This window comes from Labrus bergylta, chromosome 13 (assembly GCF_963930695.1).
Source record: "Labrus bergylta chromosome 13, fLabBer1.1, whole genome shotgun sequence".
NCBI classification, from domain to species: Eukaryota; Metazoa; Chordata; class Actinopteri; order Labriformes; family Labridae; genus Labrus; species Labrus bergylta.
In genome coordinates, this window is record NC_089207.1 from 3291670 (window position 1) to 3318221 (window position 26552).

At 38.4% G+C, this 26552-nt stretch overlaps 3 protein-coding genes across 4 annotated transcripts; 1 reads left to right on the top strand and 2 right to left on the bottom strand.

Moving 5' to 3' along the window:
• The first annotated feature begins 760 nt into the window (after positions 1-760).
• Positions 761-6159, top strand: fhl2a (four and a half LIM domains 2a). Its single transcript, XM_020648372.2, has 6 exons — positions 761-886; positions 3685-3860; positions 3972-4146; positions 4973-5142; positions 5275-5461; positions 5553-6159. The coding sequence occupies exons 2-6, from the start codon at positions 3705-3707 to the stop codon at positions 5702-5704; spliced, it is 840 nt and encodes a 279-aa protein (XP_020504028.1). The 5' UTR covers positions 761-886; positions 3685-3704; the 3' UTR covers positions 5705-6159.
• Positions 6160-6672: 513 nt separating this feature from the next.
• Positions 6673-10607, bottom strand: c13h2orf49 (chromosome 13 C2orf49 homolog). Its single transcript, XM_020648385.3, has 4 exons — positions 10453-10607; positions 10111-10274; positions 8344-8590; positions 6673-7756 (listed from the first exon to the last, which is right to left on the bottom strand). The coding sequence occupies exons 1-4, from the start codon at positions 10561-10563 to the stop codon at positions 7700-7702; spliced, it is 579 nt and encodes a 192-aa protein (XP_020504041.1). The 5' UTR covers positions 10564-10607; the 3' UTR covers positions 6673-7699.
• Positions 10608-18079: 7472 nt separating this feature from the next.
• Positions 18080-24856, bottom strand: gpr45 (G protein-coupled receptor 45). 2 transcript variants are annotated; one of them, XM_020660988.2, is made up of 3 exons: positions 24664-24856; positions 22323-22543; positions 18080-20974 (listed from the first exon to the last, which is right to left on the bottom strand). In XM_020660988.2, exon 3 carries the CDS (start codon positions 20860-20862, stop codon positions 19714-19716), a length of 1149 nt encoding a protein of 382 aa, XP_020516644.1. In that variant the 5' UTR covers positions 20863-20974; positions 22323-22543; positions 24664-24856; the 3' UTR covers positions 18080-19713. The 2 variants fall into 2 exon arrangements, with proteins under 2 accessions (XP_020516644.1, XP_065818585.1); XM_065962513.1 differs by having other exon boundaries at positions 22257-22543.
• Positions 24857-26552: the final 1696 nt, after the last annotated feature.

The following is a 26552-nucleotide window of genomic DNA, read 5'->3' on the forward strand; positions in this document are numbered from 1 at the left end:
TAGGTCGGGAAAACCTACTGGACGGGGAGAGAAAAATAGGGGGGGAAAGACAAACAGAGATAGACAGGGAGAGGTTGATGGGGGTGGGGGGGTGGTGAAGCAGTGTTAACAAGAGAGTGTGGGGTTGCAGAAAATAGTGCTACAATTTTCTTAGAAACCATGTGGGCGTCTGTCATTACCAGGCCTGGATGCTGTACCAAACTCAGTCGGAGGTATGGGATTCAACGCGTATTCCCCTGTGAGGAGGAATATGGGAAGGTAGAGACAGATGAGACATTTGATTATAGGGGCCGAATCTCACAGGACAACGATCTTTGACATTTGACCCTTTGCATCCTTTTCCATCACGTGGTTAAAGGCCATTAGAAGGTTGTTGTATTACGTAATAGTGCGCATATTTGTGTGTCCGTGCAATAATGTGATTATTATGATTTACAGAAATCTCTCATGTAAAGAAAACAGCAGTTTAGAAGAATGACTTTTTTTTCCAGGAAGCAGGATAGGGAGGAATGAGATGATAAGGCTGGTGTGGAGGGGGGGAACAAAGATATTTACAAAAGATACAAGTGAAAAAGTGAAACACTGAGTGAGTATTTGAGAGAGTGAACATGTAAGTGACCTTAAAAGGCCACACGGTTTGGCTGGGGACTGCAAGTGAAAGGGGGCCTGGGGGTTATCTCTGTGAAGTGCCGCTGTATTTATAGATCATCTGAAAAAAGATTCCCTGCCCCCTTAACCACCCCCATTGCTCTGTTGCCCCTCCCCTGTTTTCAATTAGCCCCTGATGGGTGGAGTAATGCAATCAGGAGTTACTACAGCCCACCCGGAGCCTGTCCTCTCAGTCTGCCCCAGACTCCGCACAGGCGCACACTCCTCAGACAGGAAGGTAAGACCCAACTCTGTTCAACCCCGCTCCAACTATCCATCCATCCACCTGTCCATCTTTCCACCCCATTCATCCTTTCACTGGTCTTCATCCATCCTCCAGAAAAAAAACAAAAACAGCTGCTCTGGCATCCTCCTCTCTGCCTCCCCACCCACCTGCTCATGTTCTCCCTCTGCACATCACCTGTACCATTTAACCGTGTCTTCCTTCTCCACCTGCCCTTGTGTCTGTCTCTTAGACGGCCTGACCTCCTTTTCCCTTTAATAATATTTTTCTTTAACTGTCCCAAAAATGCACAATCCCTTTTGACCCCTGCAAACAAATCTCATTTCACCCATCATCTTTCCTCCTTTTCCATCAAGCTCACACCTTCCTTTGGCACAAATGTGTTGATAAAGGTGTCAGCTTCACATTTTTTAATACACCATTGGTCTGTTTTTTTCTTCTTCTTGCTTTTCCTTGGCTTTACAGCGTTTTAGTCGGATGTATAGTCTGTACAAAATCTTGCAGTCAAAACTCTCAGAGAGAACAAAAAGTATCTGTTAACACAAAACTACGACTAAAAGATTTACGTGCTTCATGAAAAGAGATCCGCTGAGTGGAAAAAGGTTATGTAAAATGATTGAGCAGTAGTGTTTAGTTTAAGAGTTAATCAAATGGGTCAAGTTGAATTGCAAACCTTTATTTGTAGCGCTTTTACATTTTTTATTATTTTGGACTTGGCAGTTCAATAACCGCGTCCTTTATGCCACTTTTTCAGTTTAACGCTTAATTCTATTGAACTTATTACATTATCCAATGAGAAGGTTATTCTTAGTTGTTGTCCGTGTGCATATTTGGTTAATTGACAAGAATGGCTGTCAGGCGGTTAAATAAAGCACTTATTTTAAAGGTTTATTTTGGAGCTTTTTAGGAATTTATTCTAGAGATGGGACAGTGGATAGAGCCAGAAATCAGGGAGAGAGTGGGGAATGACATGTGGGAAAGGAGCCATGTGTTGGATTTGATACCGAGCCGCACGCCTGCAGGACCTAATCCTCTGTACATGGGGCACCTGCAGTAATCATTGCGCTCCCGGAGCCCCAAAATAAAGCACTTCTACATGATGTGCATGCTTTTTAGATGGTTAGAAGGCATTTCAAGATCATTTTATGCCTCTTTAAAACATCTGCAAAATCGAGGAAAAAAAATCGATAAATTGCAGAACTTCTTGAGCCATATTATACTTTTAAAATTCACCAGATTAAAGATTTGCTTTTTGAACTTAATTTAATGTCAAGCTTTGCCATTTTTAGAAACCTGCAGAGAGTTAGCTGTCTGGATGAAAACTGTCTTTAAACACTGGAACTTTCTGGAGATAGACCATTCTGCACAGTGGTACATGTAACTTGCCTTTTGGGCTCATTTTCGACATCAAGATATTTGCGCTGAGAGACCCCCAAATGGGCAGCATCAAAGAGAACCCCCGAAGCTGGGAAACAGCTGCCTGACATATCTGAACAGCTCAAAGGTTTTATTTGTGGCAGTCGAGATTATCCCCTTTTTTATTTTTAGGAGTCAAATAAATCCTTATATAAGCTAGGTGAGTCATGGTGGGAGCAGCAGACAATGAGGGAATGTGGGACGGGTTTAGAAGCGAACAGAAAGGACAGTCAGATTAAAACGTCTCAACTTCAGCAAGATAAAAGATACCCCCCCCCCCCCCCCCCCCCTCCCTGAAATCAATCTCAGAGCTCATGTTGGACTGGTGAGGTTAGGGGAACCACAGCGATCAAAAAATAGACAAAGGCTTAAGACATTCTGTAAGAAAGCTGATTAAAACAGATGAACAGCACAAAGCACAAACAGAATGCAAGAAATTAAAGTAATCAAACATGAATGTAACAGTTTAGGATGGAATGGGAAAGAGGAAATTCAATTTGAGATTTCCGTTTTCCTTTCTCTTCCTTATGTGATTAAGTTTTTTGAAGAATCTATGACCATAAAGTCCCCTTAATAATAGAGTTTATTTTCTTCTTTGGGTCCATTCAATCCACTCTCAAACACATACAACAGTACACCAACTTAAACATAATAGCCTATACTATTCTTGGTCAACAGAGAATATTTATGCACAGGTGGGATAACCAGAGGGCTCAACAGGTCGCCTACAAACAGCTGCAGATTGAGTGCAGCAATTATAGCATGTGCCATTCAAACCCACTTATACACTGACACACACGCTTACTTATGTACACAAATGTAGGACCACAAGGGATACAGTGATCTGGCGTTGACAGCTGGATGTGAGGTGATGGATCGGTCAGTGTACAGTGGCATGGCGAGCGTTGGTATGCAGCAGGGCAAGAGTTGACCGTCTCTGAGCAGGACTGATAGGAGTTATTTATAACCTCCTCATCTGTCACCTTTCCATTCCTGACACCCAGAACCAAGTGAAGGACTTCTGGGAGATGGTAGAGAGATGAAAGGCGGGAAATGCAACACAGAAAAAAAAACTGTGATGTGGAAGATCTTGATACTAAATGCGTCCTGGGGAAATATTTATTGTTTTGAAAAGGTTAATCTCTAAAGAGTTGGTCTCTTCCGAATGTCACTGTAAAGATGTCTTTGCAGCTGTGCAAAGAAAAAAACTGTCTACAGCTTCACGGTTGAGTTGAGGTGTTAGGGTTTCAAAAAATCACAAAATAAAAAATGTTTATGTTAAAATAATTGTTTCCATGTCTGTTTGCCTTCCTATGATAAAATACTTGATCTCCTCTGAATAATTGTGTCTCCTTCTCTGTCCCTCTCTCTCGCAGGTAAGTGACCCTGGGTCAAAATGACCGAGCGCTATGACTGCCACTACTGTAAGGAGTCCCTGTTTGGGAAGAAGTACGTCCTGAGAGAGGAGAATCCCTACTGTGTGAAATGTTACGAGAGCCTGTACTCCAACACCTGCGAGGAGTGCAAGAAGCCCATTGGCTGCAACACCAGGGTACGAGATGTGCCGAAGTGCATTGTACACGAGCCCTTTTATGATTTCTCTGACACCTTCTGGCTTCATTATCATTACAGCTCTCTAATTACCCATCTGTTGCTCCTGCAGGATCTGTCCTACAAGGACCGCCACTGGCATGAGGAGTGTTTCAAGTGCTTCCAGTGCAAGCGCTCGCTGGTGGACAAGCCCTTCTCTACCAAAGATGACCAGCTCCTCTGCACTGAGTGCTACTCCAACGAGTATTCTTCTAAGTGCCACGAGTGCAAGAAAACCATCATGCCAGGTAGAAAGGCAGCCACAGAAAGAGCAACATATGAGTAAAGCCAATATTAACAGGCAAATCTCACAATTAGTTTCAACACATGTTTTGTATAAAAACAATAAGCTTTGTCTTGTTATAATGATATCACAGCACAAATAATATTAGCTAGGTATAAAAGAAGATCATCAGCATACAGAGATGATTTTTTAAGCTTTGTCTTGTTATAATGATATCACGGCACAAAGAATATTAGCTAGGTATAAAAGAAGATCATCAGCATACAGGGACGATTTTTTTATGTGCACATTTTTAAAAGCCTGTAGGCTACACATAGTGGAAATCTGGTAGATAATACACTCAATAGGAATATAAAAATATATCCACATTTTAGAAAGTGAGTGAGTATATCGAATATTTCACTCTCCCGAAGTCTAATTTGGAAATTACACATGTACAAACAAATAGAACTTTTACAGAATATACTCTATATACTTTTATACAATATAAAACTCTGCCACTTCTTTTTCAACCCTCAAACAAAATGAGACCGTATGTGTACATATTTGACTATATAATAATGTAGTGCAGGTAACTCCACACATTCTGAAAAAATGTAAAATGTAGCACACCTCAGTTTATATTATGACTACACGGGTCATCACTGTTATCAAAAATGCGAGGTATCTTAACCATCCTCCAAAAAGATAGATGTTTTATGTTTCTAAAGAATGAAGTTAACTGACTGTTTGGAAGACATTATGAGATGTATATTAGTTCTTGACTACAGAAATAAAAATGTATTTTGATTTTACCTTTAATTATTCAATTTCTTCATATTTCTCCTCAGGCTCCAGGAAGATGGAGCACAAGGGGAACAGCTGGCATGAGACCTGTTTCACCTGCCAAAGATGCCAGCAGCCAATTGGCACCAAGAGCTTCATCCCCAAGGACAACAGCAACTTCTGTGTGCCCTGCTATGAGAAGCAGTTTGCCATGCAGTGTGTGCACTGCAAGAAGGTAGGACAAGGAATTTTGCATATTAAAAATACCTAAAATGATTTTCAACCTACTATTCAATCACTGTCGAGAGGACCATGAGGTGTGCAACAAACAAAAGCATTAAGAAGTGTCACTCTTCCCTCTTTGTAGCCCATCACCACTGGCGGGGTGACCTACCACGACCAGCCCTGGCACAAGGACTGCTTCCTGTGCACTAGCTGCAAGCAGCAGCTGTCTGGCCAGAGGTTTACCTCGAGAGACGATTTTGCCTATTGTCTCAACTGCTTCTGCAACCTGTATGCAAAGAAATGTGCCTCCTGCACCACCCCTATTAGCGGTAATCATGATTTTTTTTTTTGTTTCCCAGAAACTGAAAGGATTCTATCTAACAATATTTCATGATTTATCCATCACTTTTTTTTATTTAGGCCTTGGAGGCAGCAAGTACATTTCCTTCGAGGAGCGCCAGTGGCACAATGACTGCTTCAACTGTAAGAAGTGCTCCGTGTCCCTGGTTGGCCGTGGCTTCCTCACTGAGCGTGATGACATCCTGTGCCCAGAGTGCGGCAAGGACATCTAATTCTGTGCGCGGGGAGACAGACACCTTAGATTTGATGGCTATGTTACAATAGAACAACAGAGATATAATAATATACTATCAAAGCACAGCGCTAAGCCTCCATAGCATCCTTATAGAATTACTATAAATGTACATTGTTGCCATGAAATATAAACTATTAACAGTGCTTTTGAAGTTAAAAAGTTTAAGTTAAATGTTCTCTGAGAAAAAAATCATTACTAATGTTACAACTGTTGGCATGAATGTAGAGACCTTTGCTTAGGAAACAGCTCCGTGAGGGCAGATCGACTGTGTGAAGCTCTAAGACATAAATCTAAAATATGAATGTGTGAATGATTATCCACTTTGACGTGTTATAATAATCACTGCTTTGTGCATGGACTAGCTTCATACTGTAATTAGTAAAGGGTTTGTGAATGAGCTCTTCTATTACCTAATAAACATTTCAAAAACTGTCTTTACTCTGCATAAATGCATTTCAGAATCATTCATATAACTTGAAAAGAAAGAATCCTGCGCACTACTCTAAGCTAAGTATCACCGATTTATTAGAAAAATTCACATTTCCGTCCCTCTGAACCTTTGTCATCTATGTTGTTCAGTGACTGAAATGTTTGTAATTTTTCTAATAAATTTGTGATACGTAGCAAGAGTAGTGTGCAGATTTTTTTCTTTTCAAGTGATAGTGTGTCGTCCCATGCACCTACTTCATGAGATAGTTTGATGTGTGAACACCTCCTTAAAGAATCATTCATATAAAAACAAGTCATAATGTTGGAACTTTGGTGCAGAAAATGCAGACAAATTTAAGACATAAGTTGACTTCTTGAGAGAAACTTGGGCTTTAAACTTAACTCTATAATACAAAAGTAGATAAAATACTATTTACTGTATTTTAGGTAAAGCCCACCAAGCATTTGCACAAAGCAGCTGGAATTCCTGGTGTAATTTAATCACCAAAATAGATGCATTTTATTGAGACACTTTATTTAAAAATCAGTTGGTACAAACATGACAATGAATCTGACAAGAATTAAAAATGCTTTTGTTTATCGTGTTCCTGATGACATCATATTCACAGATAATAACTACAGAGTCAATGTATTCATAATTATGAATACATATATTTAAAAAAAAAACATTGTTCTTGCTTTAGGTCGTATTCCTTTTAATTGTTTGTGTTATTAAAAAGTTGTATATTCACACACATGAATGTAAGCTCCCTGCTTCCTATTGTGACAAAATTAGCAATAGACATCGTCTCATCGTGTTCCAATACCGCTCTGCTTTTATTCTGAAAAAACCTGAACATTTTGTGAAATAGCACAAAGGATTTAATGAATACAAACCTCAGTGAAATGGAGTTTAATAAGACTGACACTAAGTACCACCGCAGCATTTTCAGCATAATCAGGGGTTGGATTCTTTTTTTTTTTTTTTTTCTAAAGGTACACCAGAGAAATACTGTGATTTAATCACTGCCTGTTTACTTGTACAAAAAGCCTCTCAGATATGTCCATCTTGTTGAGGTTCAATATTTATTCAACAATGACAACTATGAGAGACAGTGGCATTTGAAATCAAATCTCTTCATGACTTACTATCCCTCCCTTCTTGACAGAACCAAATCGTGCCCAGAAACAGAATATCAACAACCATCATTTCCATAAATTTATTTCAGAAAACAAGTTGTATTTTCTCCTCTAGGTCTCCATGTGGGGGGACTTTAAGTTGAGTTGCTTATCATTGATGGTAAGGCCACTTGAGGTTGAGGGAAAGCAAGAGGAAGCTCTTTACTCCACATCATCCTATCTGCTTACAGCTCCAGAACCAGAGCTGTGATCGGCCTTCACACAGGATAAAAGTTTGTTTTTTTTATCCCCGTCCGTGATGCCGTTAGTGAGACAACAACGATTGAGAGAGTAAGAGGTGGTTAGCAACAACATTAAGTTGGAGTGTGGGCTCCCATCAGGTCTGTGTGAAGAGGGGCATCGGTCAGGGCCATGTCACATGCTGGATCTTTTTCTTCGCCTCTGGAGAGTTCATTGAACCCTGAAGAAATGGAAGAAAAACAAGCAACATAAAAAACTAAATAAATCCACTCAGCTTAACGCATACTGCAAAAGGGTAGCAGATCTGTTGAAAGTATGATTTATAATATTTCATCGCATGATTTGTCTGTTTTGCACAGATTGAAACAATGTGACCATTAGAAAACACTTTTTTTCTAACAGTTGTGATCTCTGAAGTTAACTCCTTAACAAAGTATGGATCATCTTGTTATCAACTCATAATAAAATAGATACGGTGTGTAACAAATAACTTGTAAATTAGAAAATATGTTTTGATAAATTGCACATCAAAGAATCACATGTATAAAAAAAACATGGTGATAAGAATACAGATGAGATGTAACCATCAGTTTATGAGAAAGATTTAAAGACTGTTTTCCTTTTGCTTCTTACTCGTTTGTAGAAATTAAAATGGGAGTGTGTTCGTTTCCTGCTGTGGTTTACACACATACAACACAGATAAATTCAAGTAGCACAAAAACAGTACAACTAATTCTGCACCATTTTCACCAATCAGAACTTGTTTGTAAAGCACATTTAAGATGATAAAAACAAAAACTTTCTTACCGAGCTATTGGCTTCCCGTTTCAGACTGGCTGCGTCCGGGCTGCTGTGGATGGATGAGGAAGAGGATGTCGTGTTTCCAGATAACTTGCGGATGGGGTTGTGCAGGTTTGCAGCAGGGGGCGGTTTTAACCTGTCGGTGATTCCAGTTGACGCAGAGGTTCCCTCGGGTTTCTTTACTTTTAATGGGCCAGAGTTGGAGGAGTTGCCATCGAACACAATCACAGGCCTTTTTCTATTGTGATCGTTACTGCAGATGGAAATAACAAAACAACAATAAATATTTTTTTACATTCAAATGGATGTAATGTAACTCTTAATGACACATAAATCTATTTTTTATGCAGGTTTACTGGGAGATACATTACTATGTGCTTTTATATTTTCAAGGGTACACTGAAACATAAATTCATCTTCACCTCAGTTTGATATTTTGATGACTTGCGCTCATATGAATTGAGAAGAGGAGCACAAGAGAGACCGAGTTCAACTGCATTTCTAGTGACACACGGCATAACCTTTGTTCCAAAAAACAATCTTTGTTAGACTTTCTACTGCCCATGTGTTCTGAGCAGGATAACAGCACAACAAAAATGACAGCAAAAAAAAAACGTGTGAAAAAGCCGACTGCCGAGAAAGAACGTGAATTATATTTTCCAGAGAATATATGCCAATGAAGACGCAATTGTCAATCTTTTATTTGATTTATGCCATTTTACTTTGTCAACAGGTCCCGGAATTGATCATACTGGACCTCTGAGTGAATGAAATGAAAACTTTGTCCACCACACCGGGCTCACCTGCTGGACGTAATGCGTGTACGTAATCATCATCATCAACCTTTATTTAAGTTCTCGGAGAGATCACTGAGGGCGACCCTCATTTACAATGATGCCGAGAAAACATACATAAATGATAAACAACGAGAAGTGAGATAACAGAAAATAAAATCAATAAAAGAGCAATAAAATATATACACTAAAATAATTTAAAAGTGTGAAATTACTACAGTGATAAGTCAAGTAATTAAAATCAAATAAAACAGTTACAGTCAGGTATTGGGCGGTTAAAAATAATATTTCTAAAAGTGTCCATAAGGGATAAAAGTGCTCAAGTTCAGGTCCTGTTGTAAAATATTCCAGGAGTTTGCAGCACTAACACTAAAAAATAATAGAATAAAATAGAATAGAATAAAATATTATAGAATAGAATAGAATAAAATAGAATTACTTTATTGATCCCAAACTGGGAAATTGTGGCGTTACAGCAGCAGGTTGTCCAAACACACAATATGAGTAAAAAAACACAATATTAGCAAATTTAAACACAATATAATATTAAATACAAAGTAAACAAGCACTAAAAATATCAAAACTAAGAATGGGAATATATACAACCAGGATTTAACTTAGCATTACTAGTCTTAAATATGAAAGATTAAATGTAAATGTGTAAAAACAGAGTTGTCAATGAACAGTATTGACATAAGTTAAAGTGAAGGAGTGTAGACATGTTATCAGCAGAAACTATTCAATATAACTGAGAGTAGACAGATGAAGTGAACATGAGTGCAGGGATCATTAGTAAATGTAACATGTGCAGAACAAGTTAACCTGCGAGAGTCTCAAGCTCCAATTTATTAGATTTAAATAATGTTCAGAAGTTTTATTTTCCTTTGTATACATGGAAAACCAAATGACGTATCTGAGCCGCCTAACATCCCATCATACATCCAGTAACAGCCATCAGGTGTACAGCAGCTTGTGTTACCTGTGTGACCTTTGACCCGCCGGGGTCTGCCTCCCTCGGCTCTTCTCCATCCTTTTGCCCCAGCGACTGTTCGGTAAAGTCCTCTGCGGCAGCGGGATCACATGTCGAAGGTAAATCTCTGTGAGGCGGTCCCGACTCTCACACCTGCTGATGCTGACGTGTTTCTGAAGAGAGACATCAGCTGTTAGCCTTACTCGACATGTCAAACAATGTTTTAACATCTGGTTGTCATGAAACACAAACAGACGGCTAAGTTAGCCCGCACGGCTAACACAGCGGTGTTCCCCTTCTTCTAACTCGGTATTCAGATAGACTTTACTCGTTTGCGTCGGGGTAACTCACCTCACTTAATATTAACTGCATAAAATCCCGAGACAAAAGCTCGGGGTGCAGTAATAAATCCACATCTGAGGTACAAACAGCCTTTCCATCCTCTCCTGTGGAAGTCGCCATATTGGATGCTGGTTTTTTTTCCCAGCATGCCCCGCGTCACAACACCCGAGAAGGATAGTAAAAATAATTTAATTTCTATTATTTGTATCTGGAACAAGAGAAACCTTTACTGTCACTTTCACTGAATATTTCTTTAATTTAAAGTTTTTTTTTAATTTAAGTTCAACTTTAAAGACAGCTTACAGGATGCATTAACATTTTTATCCTTTTGTTAAGACATTTGCAACATCCGACAAAAAAACAAAAACAAACAAAAAAAGACAGAAAAAAATAAATAAATAAAAATAAATACATAAATAAATAAATAAATAATAAAAAAATAAAAAAATAAATAAAGCTTACAGGATGCATTAACATTTTTTCCTTTTGTTAAGACAATTGCAACATCCGACAAAAAAACAAAAACAAACAAAAAAAGACAGAAAAAAATAAATAAATAAAAATAAATACATAAATAAATAAATAATAAATAAATAAATAAATAAATAAAGCTTACAGGATGCATTACATTTTTTTCCTTTTGTTAAGACATTTGCAACATCCGACAAAAAAAACAAAAACAAACAAAAAAAGACAGAAGAAAATAAAATAAAATAAATAAATAAATAAAGCTTACAGGATGCATTACATTTTTTTCCTTTTGTTAAGACAATTGCAACATCCGACAAAAAAACAAAAACAAACAAAAAAAATAAAATAGAAAAAATAAAATAAAATAAATAAATACATACATAAATAAATAAATAGATAAATGAAGCTTACAGGATGCATTAAATTTTTTTCCTTTTGTTAAGACAATTGCAACATCCGACAAAAAACAAAAACAAACAAAAAAAAGACAGAAAAAAATAAAAATACATACATAAATAAAAAAATTAATAAAAAAATAGATAAATAAAGCTTACAGGATGCATTAACATTTTTTCCTTTTGTTAAGACAATTGCAACATCCAACAAAAAAACAAAAACAAACAAAAAAAAGACAGAGAAAAAATAAAAACAGGCAGAGAACAACAACAAAAGACAAACGAGGTCACAGAGGAAGTATATATCGTATAGCTACAGAGGGGTGAAGAGAGGCTGTACTTAGGGAGGTATTATTTTCTGTTTACGTAGCTTGCTCTGTTTGTCTTTGGAGTGTGGGGAATATCGGCACAGTCTTTATAATGTCCAAAATGTCTTTCCATATGTGTTGGTCTTCCTTATATTCGTCCACCAGGTTAGAGTCTGCTCCTTCCATTGAAACAGTCTCCAGAAATGTATGTAGCCATAGATCATGATTCAGTTTTCCTGTTTCTTTCACTTTCACTGAATATTTAACATTTCAAACAGGTCCTTTGATACGACGTGTAAACGAGATATCAGCCCTTTGATTGAATGTTATTTGTAACAAGATTTTAGCAGGTTTTAAATAAATTCAAAGACTAAAGAAGTGTTTCCCTCTGGTTACTTTTTATTAGGCTCCTTCTATTACCACTTTGCTTCATTACACTCAGTTAAATACTGACATATTTCTATTGAGTTTGTCCATCTCAGGTGTAATAAGAGATGTAGAAAGTAGAGAGTGTGTTTTGTGTTATTTGTTTTGTATTATATCTTTGCTTTAATACAGTGTATAGCTTCTGTACAGTTTATTTTAATTCACTTAGCTGTTACTACAACTTATTTATTTTTTTATTTTATTTGTACTTTTCTACTCTTTTTTTTCTCATAATGCTATTCTATTTTATATATAATTTTAACTTTTTTTGTAGACGCTGACTCAGGGAGAAACGCACAAAAATTCCAATATACCTGTACTGTCCTGTACCTGTGCAAATGGCAATAAACATCTATTCTATTCTATCAAGGTGATGCAAAAAAAAACAACAAACACTATACTGGCTTGGTTTCAAAAACGTCCCACTGCTAAAATGTGTTGCTAACTGCTTTAATGGTAACACTATTATTACAGTTCACAGGTTGTTGTTTTCTGGTTGTTATTCACAGAAGACATTCTTTTTTTAATTGGAGTCAGGCATACATACATGTCATAACACTTTAATTAGCTAATGGGCTATATTATTATCAGTGTCCCTTCAGTTTGTGTTTCAGTCATGTTCTGTTGTTGACTGAATACAGGAAGACCCTGTTTTCAATCACGTGTTGACTGAAGCATTGGCCCTCAAATTCAGACGAGGGAATTCAATTTTTCTAGACAAACCCAGACTTTCAGAGCCCTATGAAATTAGTCATGTATTATTAGGCTATACGTTAAAGTAGCCAGACAGCATAGTCCCCCTCTTATATGAATGAGCTGGCTGCAAGGCTACTTTTATACACATAAGTATAAAAGTACTTGTGTATACACTTTAAGTGTATACACAAGTAAAGAGTACAACTACAGACTACAATTCACTTAGCAGACGCTTTTATCCAAAGCGACGTACATCAGAGAGTAAGTACAACACAAGCAAGGATCTAGAATAAAGGGAACAATGTCAGAAATGCATTTAAATGATTGGTTAGCTCAAGCTCTAAGTGAAAGGATTAAGTTAGGACAGTAATGTGATGTAGAAGACACCATGGGATCTTAATTAAGACCAAGAGGCTACGTGGTGGTTGTCATGTGTTGGAAACAGCTGAGTGGGACTTCTTTAACTTTTTGTTTGCTCGTTTGTTTTTATTGGGAACCTTTTAAGACAAGAAAGAGACAAAAAGTCAGCAGGCAAAAATGTCCTTTAGGTTTCTTTAATCCGGGTAAAGCAGCAGCAACGACAACAGCAACGGACGCGTTTCGGCGCTATAGGCCTTCATCAGCAACTTTCTGTCTCTTTCTAGTCTTGTTGCTGTCGAGAGTGCTCCTCGTTTGCTCTTTTTGGGACCTTTTAAGACACAATAGGTGGTTGAAGGGGTTTTATTTTAAAGATTAAAGATAAAGACATTTTGAGATAATGAAACAAAAATATAATTATGTAGTAATAATAATAATAAAAGACATAGCTTTTAGAATAAAAGAGAAAATGGCCTTCCATTATGATATCTTCCTATACCTAATAGGTCTGCTTCACATCATGTGTGTAAATGTTTACGTGTCACCTGAAGAATCAAAGGACATGAAGGGTGGGAAGTTAACAGTGAAGTAACTTCAGTATTTATCCCAGCAGATTTTAGAATGAACAATGTGAGTATTTATTTTTTTCCTTCGGTCATACAGCGGATAGTCGATAGTGCCTTTACAATCGGGCCTCTGCAATTCTGGACAAAAAAACACAAGACATCATCACTGCCGTATTTACAGTAAATACAAGATTTTAAGTTTTACAAATTTGATTGACTTCCGTTATGTCAGTCTTGTGTTTGAATGTTTAAACGGACCTGCTCCTCAGCCTTTATGCAAATACAGCCAGAGACTGGGCTGCAGCAGAGTAGCTTGAAGTGGCAACTGGAAAGTTTTATTTTGAAAAACATTTGAGCTTTTCCTGTAAAAGGAGCAACATCCTGGAACTTGCTATACCTGATCACTTGAAGCTTACTGTGAACTTCACCGTTAAGAGAGCCACCAAATCGTGGTTAGTTCAGCCACAGACTTGTACTCATGTTTAATTGTTTGTAGCGTTATTTGTAGGTTTCTGTTTATTCCACTTCCTGTTGTTGTTGTTTTTTCTGCCTTGTTAATTATGATTTTTGTTTCACTGACAGCGTTGGATTTTTTTTCCCTCCCTCGTGTTGTTTTTTGTTCCTGTCAGCAGTTCACTGTACAAAGTTAATTTTCTAGAACATTCCTGTTTAAAAAAAACTCCCTTTTGCACTATTTAAGACGAGAGAAAAATATGAAGTCAGGCTGTGCAATATGTCGCATTGAAGGCAGCGAGCAGCGTTGAACTGCTAGTCTAACAACAATGATTTTAAATGTATTTTAAATATGTAAAATAAATCCTTTTTTTTTTTTTGTCTTATTGTATTTTTCTGTACCCAGTTTACTCTTTTTCTTTTTAACGGTTTTAATATTTTATTTACACAAAAGCCCTTCTAGAGACAAGTGTTGCAAATCAGCACCCGCTATGTGATACTTGCATATGATTGCTGTTTTAAGTTTGTCTATGTATATTGTATCTGCTCCACTCAAATAAACCATTAAATAAATAAATAAATAGAAAAATGTCAGTCGACAAAGAAAATAATGTAATAGTTTTGTATCTTCCTTGAATCATGTGATAATCAGCTCAAAACATCGAACAGCACAAGACGCAGTGATTTTAAACATGTATATGATTAATAGGGATGAACTATAAACAGATTAGATGATGATGCATTGTAGGGAACGTTACCTTTAAAACGTTTTAAGTTTTTTAGTCCTTCCCCAAGCGTAATTTATTCAGGTCATGCCTCTCAGTTATGAGAATTTACAACCTTGCTCTGCCTAAAGTGATAATAATATCTTTAGTTTTGGGACTCCAAGTCTGACCAAGTAATGAAAATGTTTAATCAATTAATTGGAAAACTAATCAGCGCACTAACTGATAACAAAATAATGTTGCCGTAAGCTGTCAAATTAATTGAGCAAGTGCTGTGAATCCCTATCATCAAATGAGACCAGGGTTGGATTTCTGTTAGGGTCAGTAAAGGATGCGTACAAATCACTCCCACTACAACCGCTGGGACTTGCAGATCACAACTGTGTCCACTTACTGCCCATATATCAAACTGTCATGAAGAAGGATGAAACTCAAATACAGGACATAAAGGCCTGTGGTTTGATGAAGCGGTGTGGTGTTCTGCCTGGATGCTATAACTGCGCTGACTAGGACAAGCAGTCATGTGAAGATTTACATGAACTTACTGATGTAACATGTTACTATACTGCTTTTTGTAAATACATGATCGTCCCCTGTGAGTTCAGATTTACCCTAACAATAAACCATGAGTGATCAAATCTGTCAAGGTATATAGAAAAAATAAATTTGCCTTTAAACAGGTAGCTGCCTCCGATCTGCTTGAAGCGACAAAAGGAGCTGAACATTGAAATCTTAAGAGCAAAACAAAACTATAAATCTTAAAATAAATGAGAAAATAAGACAGCTACAAACAATCTAGACTTAGCCTGGTCCAACATGAAGCTCAGTCTTAAATCAGAAACTGAACTTGCAAAACAAACATTCAAGAATTTGATTTTTAAACTCAAGGATGACCAGCACCTTGAAATGCCAAAAATGCTGTAGATTAGAACAATCCTTCCTCGCGGTAAGAATAAATACGACTTTTGGCCTGATTTATTTTTACATTTATTTAACCAGGAGAACCTCATTGAGATTAAGAATCTAATTTACAAGAGTGTCCTGGTCAAGAGGGGCAGCAGATAACATCTGTAGTGGTCTAATCAAATCTTCTGCAGGATATCTAGGTCGTGTATTTCACTACATCTTTAGCAGATCCTTATACCTCAGGTCTGGAAGGATGCGGGTGGTAGTTCCTGTTACCAGAACTAGTTTCCCTAAAGTTCTTAATGATTTTAGACCAGTCTCCCTTACATCAATTGTTTTGAAAGTCTTTGAAAAGTTGGTCAAGTCAGAAATTCTCAGGAGAACTGAGCATGTATTTGATGCAGTGTGCATACTGTACAGGCCACATGTGGTGTAGACTAGATGACGCTGCGGTAATCTTGTTGAATTTGCTGGTGAAACATTTGGAAGGGGAGGGGTCCCATTCTAGACTTTTATTTGTTGATTTTTTTGCTCAGCTTTTAATACCACCCAACCTCATGTTTTTTATTCATAGGCTTTTTAGAACAATTTGATTTACAGTCTGATTGGCTGGATACTTGACCAATTAACTAATACAACTCAAAGAGTGAGTGTAACTGGAACCCTATCTGAACAAGTCTTCTCTTCAACTGGTGCTCCACAGGGATGTGTGCTTTCACCACTTTTATTTATCTTTTATACAAATATGTGCCGAAATACATACTAAAATAGGACCATCATAAAGTATGCAGACGATCCTGTCATAGTTAGCCTTCTACGGGACAATGAAAACAGCCATGGTCCGGTTCTTGATGACTTTGTCAAATAGTGTAAGGAATCTTATCTGCAGTTAAACACATCTAAAACTAAAGATATGACCATCGATTTTAGAAAAAACCCAGCACACATGAAGTCACACTCATTAATGGTCAACCAGTTGATTTTGTGCAGTCATTCTAATACCTTTGGACAATTATCGACTCAAAACTTTATGTTGAAATACACGTTGAAGTTGTGTATAAAAAGGGGCACCAGTGTTTGTTTAGTTTGAGGAAACTGTCCTCTTTCCAAATTTGCAAATCCATCATGAATCTTTTCTACTGTGCTTTGGTCAAGTTGATTTTATCCTTTTCTGTTGTGTCATGGTTTGGAAACCTCTCTGTGAAGAACAGAAATTCTCTGATCCAGATTGTTAGGTGGTCCAGTGAGCTTATGGGAGAGCAACAGCTTCGTCTAAAGACCTTGTACACCAGGCAGTTGGAGCAGATCGCCAGCTCAATCTTAAAAGATGAGTCCCACCCTCTGCATTGTGAGTTTCAGCTACAGAAGACTTTCAGTTCCAAAGTGCAAAACAAGGCGTTATATAAACAGCTTTGTCCGCCCGGCGGCCATTAATTAGGGGAACAACAAGTCATAGGATATGTGTGTGTAGCAAACTCTGGAACACATTACCACCTGAAATAAAATTAATCTCGGACTTAATATCTTTTACAAAACAGGTGAAATACTCAAAGCAAGCCAGAGCTGGACCCACTTTTAAATAGTATCTTAAAACTTAATTTTAAACTGGTTTATGTATTTGAATGTATCCTCATAAAGTGTTATGGGGTTTTATGTAATTGAATGTTGTACATTTTAATCTGTTTGTTTACACAAAGGCCCAATTGGGGAGACGAGTTGGAAATTAGCAATATCTATATACTATTTATGCAGCACATCAGTTTCATGCTTTATATTGAAATTATGTTAAATTGCATCGTCCCTATTAAAATAAATAAATTAAATTCAAATCATGTTTGAGTTTCTGCCTGATGGGGTTGTTGGAAACTTCACAAATATCTTCTATGGAGGGACAGAGAAAGCAGGCTGGGAAGCTGATGTCATGCTTTTAAAAGGTTAATTTATTTATCTATTTTAACGTTCTAGACTCTGTAACCTTTACCGATAAACTTGTTTATCCAATTTTATGATTAAATCTGTGCACTTTTACACGTCCGCACTCTGGCCTATGAAAAGTGAATTTGCAGATTTTACGTGTAGTGTATTGTCTGCGCTTTATTAAGTATATGTGACTCTCCCTGCAACCAAATTCACCTACGGGTACACAGAAAAGTCATCTGAACCTGAAAGTGATCACATGTGACTGGTGTACCTCCAAAATGAAGACCACACTTCCCACTTCCCCAGTTTTCCTTCCAGTTCAAGAGTTCAGCGACCCGTGAACAGAGTCCTGGATCACTCCAAGAACTTGTCATTCATTCAGTTGTTCAAATTAAAAGACAGAATGCAGTAAATCAAAATCAGTAATTCAATTTAATAGATGAGGCTTAATGATGAGTCAGTGGGAAATGAAGCAGACTTATTTTGCAACAGAGGAACAGCACCATCTTCCTGTTTAGTGCAGCAATACCACCTCCATATGGTGGGGCGGTGGATTGTTATGATGGTTTTAAGGCATTCATACACACACCCCAAAATAACCAAAGAATAATTTATCAGTATTAAAAATAAAAACATATCGAAAAGGCTAGACACGGTTGACTATGAACCAAAATAGCCACTACACATGAGAAAATGGACTCATTTATGTGCAGGTCTTACTCCTCCAACCCTGTGTACTGTGTATTTGTATTCAGTGAGGTACTGTGCACACTCAGTAAATAGATGTTTTAAAGGCTTTATATGCGATTATTCACACTTAAATGTAGAAATCAAGTATATCCTCTGAAAATAACTCTGTGAGTCATGACTGTCTACAATGGGTGTAACACCCGAGTCCCACTGTCTGTGATGTTTTCAGAGTTTTCAGAGTCCTATCTTCAGTTTGTTTACATCGCCGGGACGGCCGGTTGACTCCTCCCCTCGTGTATAAAAGTTGTTTAATTGAGGGACTAGAGAAAAGAAGAATAACATACTGTACTCACTGCTTAACTGTGTTTCTAGATCATGCTCATTTCAGGTAAATTTACATGCAGTGTGAAGATATGCGCATAATAAAGATCGCTAGCATTAGCATGCTAACACAACAATGCAGCGTGAGTTGTTTTGGTTTCATGCTGGTGCTCAAGGGCGACATCTGCTGGATCAAAAAATCACATATAAAGCCTTTAACTTTCAAGTATCAAAGTAACACATTAGCCATATTGTCATTATATTACAGTGGAGACATGTTTCTCATTCAAGCATTCCAGTCCATTAATATCAATGCACCCTATTTTAAAAAACAGTATTTATTTTCCACTTTTGGTCATTCATGACACATTAACACATTCAAGTAAACATCCACAGCTTGATCACATTTATGGTTTTAACATTACAATTTCACGACATTGTGTTTCAGCAGACATTTCACTCATGTGTCTTCCCGCCAAACATTGTACCCTGTTAACATTTTTTTTTCTTGAGAAAACTGAATCTGAGAAACAGAATGGACTGATAGAAGTAAATGGACTTGAGCTTATAAAGCGCTTTTCTAGTCTTCCGACTACTCAAAGTGCTTTTACACTGCAGGTCACACCTACCCATTCTCACCCTGATGGTAGTGATCACTATGTAGTATCATCCATCAGAAGTAACTAATCCCATTCATACACCACCACTGAAGCAACGGGAGCAATTCAGGGTTAAGTGTCTTGCCCAAGGACACATCGGACATGTTGCCCAGCTGGGGATCGAACCCTCGACCTTCCGGTTGAGAGGCGACCAACTGAGCCACAGCCGCCCCTGTGAAGTGAAGGCGATGACGTTCAACCAACAAGAGCATCTTCAACAGAGAAAATTCATTCTTGTGGTAAGATGTTAAAACCCTGTTTGTTTTCTTTAAAGCTAAACTTGAGTAGCCTCTGATTGCTTACTGTGTAGAAAAGTTAAAAACAGTTTTCAGCTGCAACAAAGGACGCTGGCTTTTTTTTTGCATCTTTTGTCGTTTTTAAACCGCTGACTGCGTCTCGCTGCAAACGTAGATGTTACTTGGCCTTACTCTCCGGTGGCTCCTGCCCGGCACTCTGGGACACAGTCTGCAGCTCTTGGGGATGAACTCCTGACACGCCTCCCTGAACTTCCTGATCCTCCAGCAGTAGATCACCGGGTTGAAAACCGTCTTCAGGTAGCTGAGCCACAGAGCGCCGATGCTGACCGGGTAGAAGATGGAGCTGTAGTAGAACCGCCGGCTGAACACGGCGAGCAGGCTGACCACAGTGTGCGGCAGCCAACACACCGAGAAGCCCACGAAGAGGATGAGGATGGTGGTGAACGCTCGCGTCTTGAAGCTCATGTCCACCTTGATCTGAGGCGGCTTCTGCAGCCCGGTGAGTCTCATTTTGCTGACCTGGTTGAGGGCGGGCAGGCAGGAGTGCTCGCTGGTGTGGTTGTGGATGCGCAGGGTGTTGCGGCGCACTGTGTTCAAGATGCACATGTAGGAGTACAGCATGACGGCGAATGGTACAAAGAACACGGCGACCGCCAGCAGCACTGTGTACACACGGTCCGCAAGAGAGTCGCTGTATCCCAGCACGCACTGCGGCGCCCAGGAACCCCCGACCCCTGCCACGCCCGTCCTCCACCCGACCACAGAAGGCAGAGACACGCACAAACTCAGCACCCAAGAACCTGCGATCAGCAGCTTGGCTCTGTGCGGGGTCAGCTTGTCCTGCCGCTGCACGATGATGAGGAAGCGGTCCACGCTGATTATGAGCAGTATGGACACGCCCTCCAACACAAACAGCCAGTACAGCATGATGGACGCCCGGCAGAACTCGCTGCCGAAGCTCCAGTCGGCCGTCGCCACCGTGACGGCGGTGAACGGCATGCAGAGCAGCGAGAGCATGATGTCCGAGAAGGCTAGCGTGGCGAGGAGGAGGTTGATGGCGGAGCGCATGGCCGGCTTCTGGTACACGATCAGACACACTATGGCGTTGCCGAGGAAACCGATGGTGATCATGAAGATCATTATGGCAGCCAGGGTCACACGCAGAGTGACTGATATGACGGGTGTAGGGGCGTCTGACGGGGGACTCTCCGCTCTGTCCGGATCCATGAAGACACACTCCTCCAGCAGGCTTTCATTACAGAAAGCCATTGCTGCTTTTTTCTCTGGATATCAGCCAGCAGGAATTTCTACATGATTTCTTTTTACTGTTTCAGACCAAACATTGAGTTTTCTTCCAGAAGTTGGTCTTCCATAGCAACATCTGAAAGGAAAAAAAACAAAAACATTCACATCAGGAGTCACATCAGTCCAAACAGATTAACACCTTACATGCTGTGAATGCTGTTAAAGGCTTTATATGCGATTTTTTTGATCCAGCAGAAGTCGCCTTTGAGCACCAGCATGAAACCAAAACAACTCGCGCTGCATTGTTGTGTTAGCATGCTAATGCTAGCGATCTTTATTATGCTGGTATCTTCACACTGCATGTAAATTTACCTGAAATGAGCGTGATCTAGAAACACAGTTAAGCAGTGAGTACAGTATGTTATTCTTCTTTTCTCTAGTCCCTCAATTAAACAACTTTTATACACGAGGGGAGGAGTCAGCCGGCCGTCCTGGCGATGTAAACAAAGTGAAGATAGGACTCTGAAAACTCTGAAAACATCACAGACAGTGGGACTCGGGTGTTACACCCATTGTAGACAGTCATGACTCACAGAGTTATTTTCAGAGGATAAACTTGATCGCATATAAAGCCTTTAATGGATGGCTACTAGATGCATCACAATTTAAGTTCTGAGAGAACTGATCAAAACAAGTTGTCAATTTTGATCCATCGAAATCAAAGACATGTGATTATTAATTTAGATTATTTTTTTCCTTCTCTCCTAACCCAATTATTGTCTTATATCTTATCTTACCTTTTGAAGAAAAAGAAAATCAAGCTCTTCAATGAAAACATTGTCTCTACATGCAAATTTTGCCTATTTATGTTTATAAAAAAACAATGTATCTGAAAAATAAACTGAATAATACTGACCTTTATCAACTTTATGATACCAAGATTTTGGACTTACAGTGGAAAACATGGATTTATATTTATACATGGTGTTGTTTAAAAATGTTTAAATCACAAAAATCTAATTGAATATAACCCATAACCTAATATAATTATTAAAATCCAAATTAAAATCACATTTTTGATTTGTAGAGTTGTGACACCCCTATCGATTACACACATAAACAGTTTTTTACATGAATGAGCTGTTTGTCTCTGTAAACACGACATAACCATAAAGACACCGACAGAGTGTCTCATTTGATTAACAGAGGAGTTCAGCTGCTCTGTAATCTGTTACTCAGTGATTATTGTATATGTGAGACAGTGAGAGGAGGAGTGACGTCCTCATGATGCACAGAGAGTTATATAAACCAGAGCACCGACCCACATTGACAGGTACAGTAACACAGAGCACAGCGAGGTGCTGCTGACTGGTTGGAATGAGGTTGATGATTAACAAACAGACATTCACACCACCTACCCTCTTAACACACAGTCCTTGTAATGCTTCACACATGACAAGAAGTACACACTTGAGTACACACACCCATGATGTCGCCTGCCCCCCCCTGCTGACTCAGCAGAAGCTCAGACGCTGATTTCAACATGGACGAGTCACAGAGGCATCCTCAGGTCAGGACACAAAAGGACACGTCTAGCGTTATGGCTGCCTCCTCTGGTTCCTAGTTGTAGGAGAGCGTGAAAGATGTGTCGAGGTCAATCCAGGTCTCAGGTGTACTTCTCCCAGGTGGACAGGCACTCGGAGAGCTAAGAGACGAGAAGGCCAGTTAAGAGTCGTAACTTACACTTTGAATGTATTTTCACCCCAGAGGGAAAAATAGTGATAGATATGATCTTTTTAAATCACACATTCTGACTAGTCATATTAATAGTTTTAGTTTTTTATTTTATTATTGTGTCATACATACATCCATATGCCCAGCTTACATGACACCATAAATTAAAAATCAGGATCAGAGTGCACTAGGTAAACTATATTCATTGACAAGAAACAAAAAGAGAAAGCAAGAAGTCAAACTAATCAAACAGAATATCCTGTCTTCTTTTCCAAGCTTTTGAAACAAAATTAGTTTAAGTTTAAACACATCAAACTTAAACAGCCATTCCAGTTTCTGCACATCTGTCTGCCCCAATAATTCAGATTTTTACTTCATGAAACAATAATTCTCTTAAATTTTTGTAACAATGCAAAAGCAAATGGGACTCCGTTTCAACTTCGGAATTGGATCCTTTCTTTATCCTTAAATATTACCACAACAGTTTTTTTTAGCCTCAGCTCTTCATACCTAATTAATCAGTAGCTCTATGATGTAGTTTGAACATAAAAAGTTATCAAATATGGCAAAGTGCCTTTCAGTTTTTCACTGTGAAACTATACTGACTCGTAACTTATCCTATAGACTATTAACTTCAAACATGAAACACAGCAGTATGATATTTTAGCATTTGGGCTTCTCGCCCTAAGCATGATGTTGATGAAATTGCACCAAGTCGTCCAAAGTTTTTTTTTTTAAAGAGGGGCCTAATCTGATCAGATTTACTATCAGACTCTTTATCTGAAAGGAAAAGATCCCTGTAGCTACACTCGTTCACAAAAAAAACCATCCATCCTAATGCACTTCTGCATAGTTCAACTGGTGGTTGCTGAGGAAACAAGGTCACCAGTTCCATGGCAACAACAAGCAGCAAATTCTCTTCACAGGATTCAAAAAAATGACTTTTGACCAAGACTTGGCAATTAAATAAGACTGTAACAAATTTCATTTTCCTGAAATATGGAAAAAAAGATGACTATACCATCGAACAAGACTTGTGTAAATCAGTGTACTTCTTCTTGTGATGAAAGATACAACAGAAAACTCAAAGTACTTGAGTCTTTTTCGATTATCTGATTTTTGGAAATTTTCAAAATCCAAAACAAAAAACGTCAACCAGAATTTACATTTTTAGACACTTCAAATCCATTATTACCCCTTTACCTTTTCTGAAGTTTATTTCCTTTTTAATATAGATGGAAATGGAAATAACAGGAGCAAAATGTACTGCTTCACACTGAAACAAAACAAGTTTGTCATGGTGTTTTGCTTTTATCCTTTGATGCTATAAAAAGTGTGTCATTAATGACAAGGCTACATCAAATCTAGACAAATCTGATTAATAGAGAATTGAACAACGACATATATAAAATTGGAATCATTAGGTTAATGTTACTGCTTCATAATAGCCAAAATAACCTTCTCACCATTTTCATTTTCTATAAAAATAAAAAATAAAAAACATTTAAACTGGGTCAGGTGAAAATTGCATGATTGACTAAGTTGTCCTGCAGGGGGCTCCTTACTGCTTGCAAACAAAAACAGGTGGTTTCACTCAGCTGTTGTGCTCAGCTCAAGGACTGATGGTAGATGAAAAGAGACTCTACACACACACACACACACACACACACACACACACACACACACACACACATGAATATTGCAGCATGCATTCTAGCGCCTAATTAAAAAGAATCGTAGGCCTACTATTCAGATAAATTCTTTAATGCAGGTAGGTGGATGCTTATTCTTTTATTTTAAATGTGAAGCAGTAGTCGAACCTATTTCTCCTCATAAGTAGCCTAATTCATTATTTACACGCAGTGACATTTAAGAGTGTTTTGACAGCGCCATCACTGAGCTTGAACAATGTGTTCTCGCATTTTTCTATAAGCCAGTTTCTCCTCCACACCTGTGTTTCTGTCAGAGGAAAGATACTCACTCCACATACCTGCATCGCTGGACTAACAGTGTAACATTTTAGATATGGGAGACATTGAAGGCACCACACCTGTTAGGGGATTACAATAAATAAATCGATACGTTCCCTACCTTCACGTTGCAGTTTTGATCATATATTCCGTGTTCGTGTAACGCCGAGTCATTCAGCGTAGAGCTCGTTTTTCTCTGTAAATTCATTGTCGAGCTTTACCCAAAAAAATCTCCCACTTGGATCATTTTCCTGCCGTATCGATCGCCATCGTGCCGCCGCCTGCGGATGATGCTGCTGACGCCAGAGGAGCAGGTGGTCACTCGTTTAAAGGAGCAGTGCGCCAATCACGTTTCCCCATGAGGCTGGAGTATAGTAAAGATGTGCTCCAGCATTTTTTTTTTGAAATAACACAAAGAATACAACAGAGCACGTTGGGAGTGTTGTTATTAAAATGCACATTAATAGGACATGCAGGGGATTGCATGTTTGAGCTGATATATTTCACAATCAGCAGCAGCATGCTGCTTTTTTACAAAAACGAGAAAAACTCAGGCCTATTATGGTGTCATAATCACAAATAATACTATTCATCTTATGCATCAATTTTGTTTTACCATCCAAATACGAAGCTGACGAAAAGCCAATTTCTGTTCAAAACAGCCACATTTACAGCAATGATTTCATCTATAAACCCTCGTGTCCCATAAATTCAGATACTTTACACCTCTGCAACAATATCAGCATTATGTTTGTCTATAATAAGTCATATAATGTGGGGTCTTTTCATCCACTTATGGAAAATAGTCCCTCACATTTGATCTTGGAATTCTGGTTTTCTCCTCTTTAATCACATTCCTTTGTATGTTAAGATTATAAGTCTCTACATCTTAAATATAATAATACTTATAATGTGTTTTTATAATGTGTTTTTTCATGGACTAATAAGGGATCAGCCTCCTCTGAAGGTGTGAAATTATGGAACATGCACTAACTTTTTTGTCCAGTAGATGGCAGCATTGTACCTTACATACATATGGCCTTTTAGCTGTTAAGCATTTTTGACACACTGATGTTGGTATGTTTAGGTTTTAATAGGTATGTGTAGTTTAAAAAATATATATAATTAAAATTATAATTTTGCAATGCAGGTCTGACTTCATATATGTATTGGTAGAGTTCTTATATTTTAGAAAAGAGGTTTATTATGCAGGCTATTATCTACATGTATTCTGTAAAGGTAATTAGATTTTGTATATGAAGACTCCAGACATAAACAAACACACACTGGGTAACATTCACACACTCGGCACGCAGGCAGGCACGCAGGCAGAGATTATTTTCATGGGCATGCTTGTCTAAATTGGCATCATGCCCATGTGTTGAACATGCCCATCAAACGAGGTTCCACTCCACCGGGCTGGCACATGCATGCTCATCACGTTCAGTGGCACCCAACACAACGAGCTCGCTGCTGAGAGAATTCATTTCTACGTCCATTATTCCACAGATGTTTGCTTTAATTTCTTCCCTAATGGAGAGACTTTGGCACCGCATCATTCACACAAAAAAAACTCAAATGATCAGAGCAGAAAAGGAAAAGAAGCCACAATCAGATTTATACTGTTTTGTTACATTCACACACATAATATATGACCATTAAAACAAATCAAACGTCCTTCTCTGTTTAGTTCATTTCTTCTTCCTCTTCTCGAGGTAGAAGTCGTGAGTCTTTCACACTGAGTGAGCCTCAGGGTTGTTAATCAATGTTAGACTTTACCGGTTAAACAATCTCCACAATGAGAAAATCATTAACACCAAAGAAGAGTGGGGACTAATGATGTGCAGCCCACAGTGCTAGAAAACTTTGCTGCTTTCAAACACTTCCTTGAAAAGGTGTGTGTGTGTCGGTGTGTGTGTGGCACAAACAAGCAGCATTGAAGAGGGGATTATCATGCAATAATTGCTTTATGTAAAGTGACTCTGAACAGGGCTTTAAGAGCAATTATGA

Coding starts and splice junctions, on each gene's coding strand:
- gpr45 (XM_020660988.2), bottom strand. CDS start 20,862: ATGGCTTTCTGTAATGAAAGCCTGCTGGAGGAGTGTGTCTTCATGGAT.
- c13h2orf49 (XM_020648385.3), bottom strand. CDS start 10,563: ATGGCGACTTCCACAGGAGAGGATGGAAAGGCTGTTTGTACCTCAGAT. Junction 8,591..10,110: donor GCGGGTCAAAGGTCACACAG/GTAACACAAGCT, acceptor TTCCATCTGCAG/TAACGATCACAATAGAAAAA. Junction 7,757..8,343: donor AACGGGAAGCCAATAGCTCG/GTAAGAAAGTTT, acceptor CCATTTCTTCAG/GGTTCAATGAACTCTCCAGA.
- fhl2a (XM_020648372.2), top strand. CDS start 3,705: ATGACCGAGCGCTATGACTGCCACTACTGTAAGGAGTCCCTGTTTGGG. Junction 4,147..4,972: donor CAAGAAAACCATCATGCCAG/GTAGAAAGGCAG, acceptor ATTTCTCCTCAG/GCTCCAGGAAGATGGAGCAC. Junction 5,462..5,552: donor CTGCACCACCCCTATTAGCG/GTAATCATGATT, acceptor TTTTTTATTTAG/GCCTTGGAGGCAGCAAGTAC.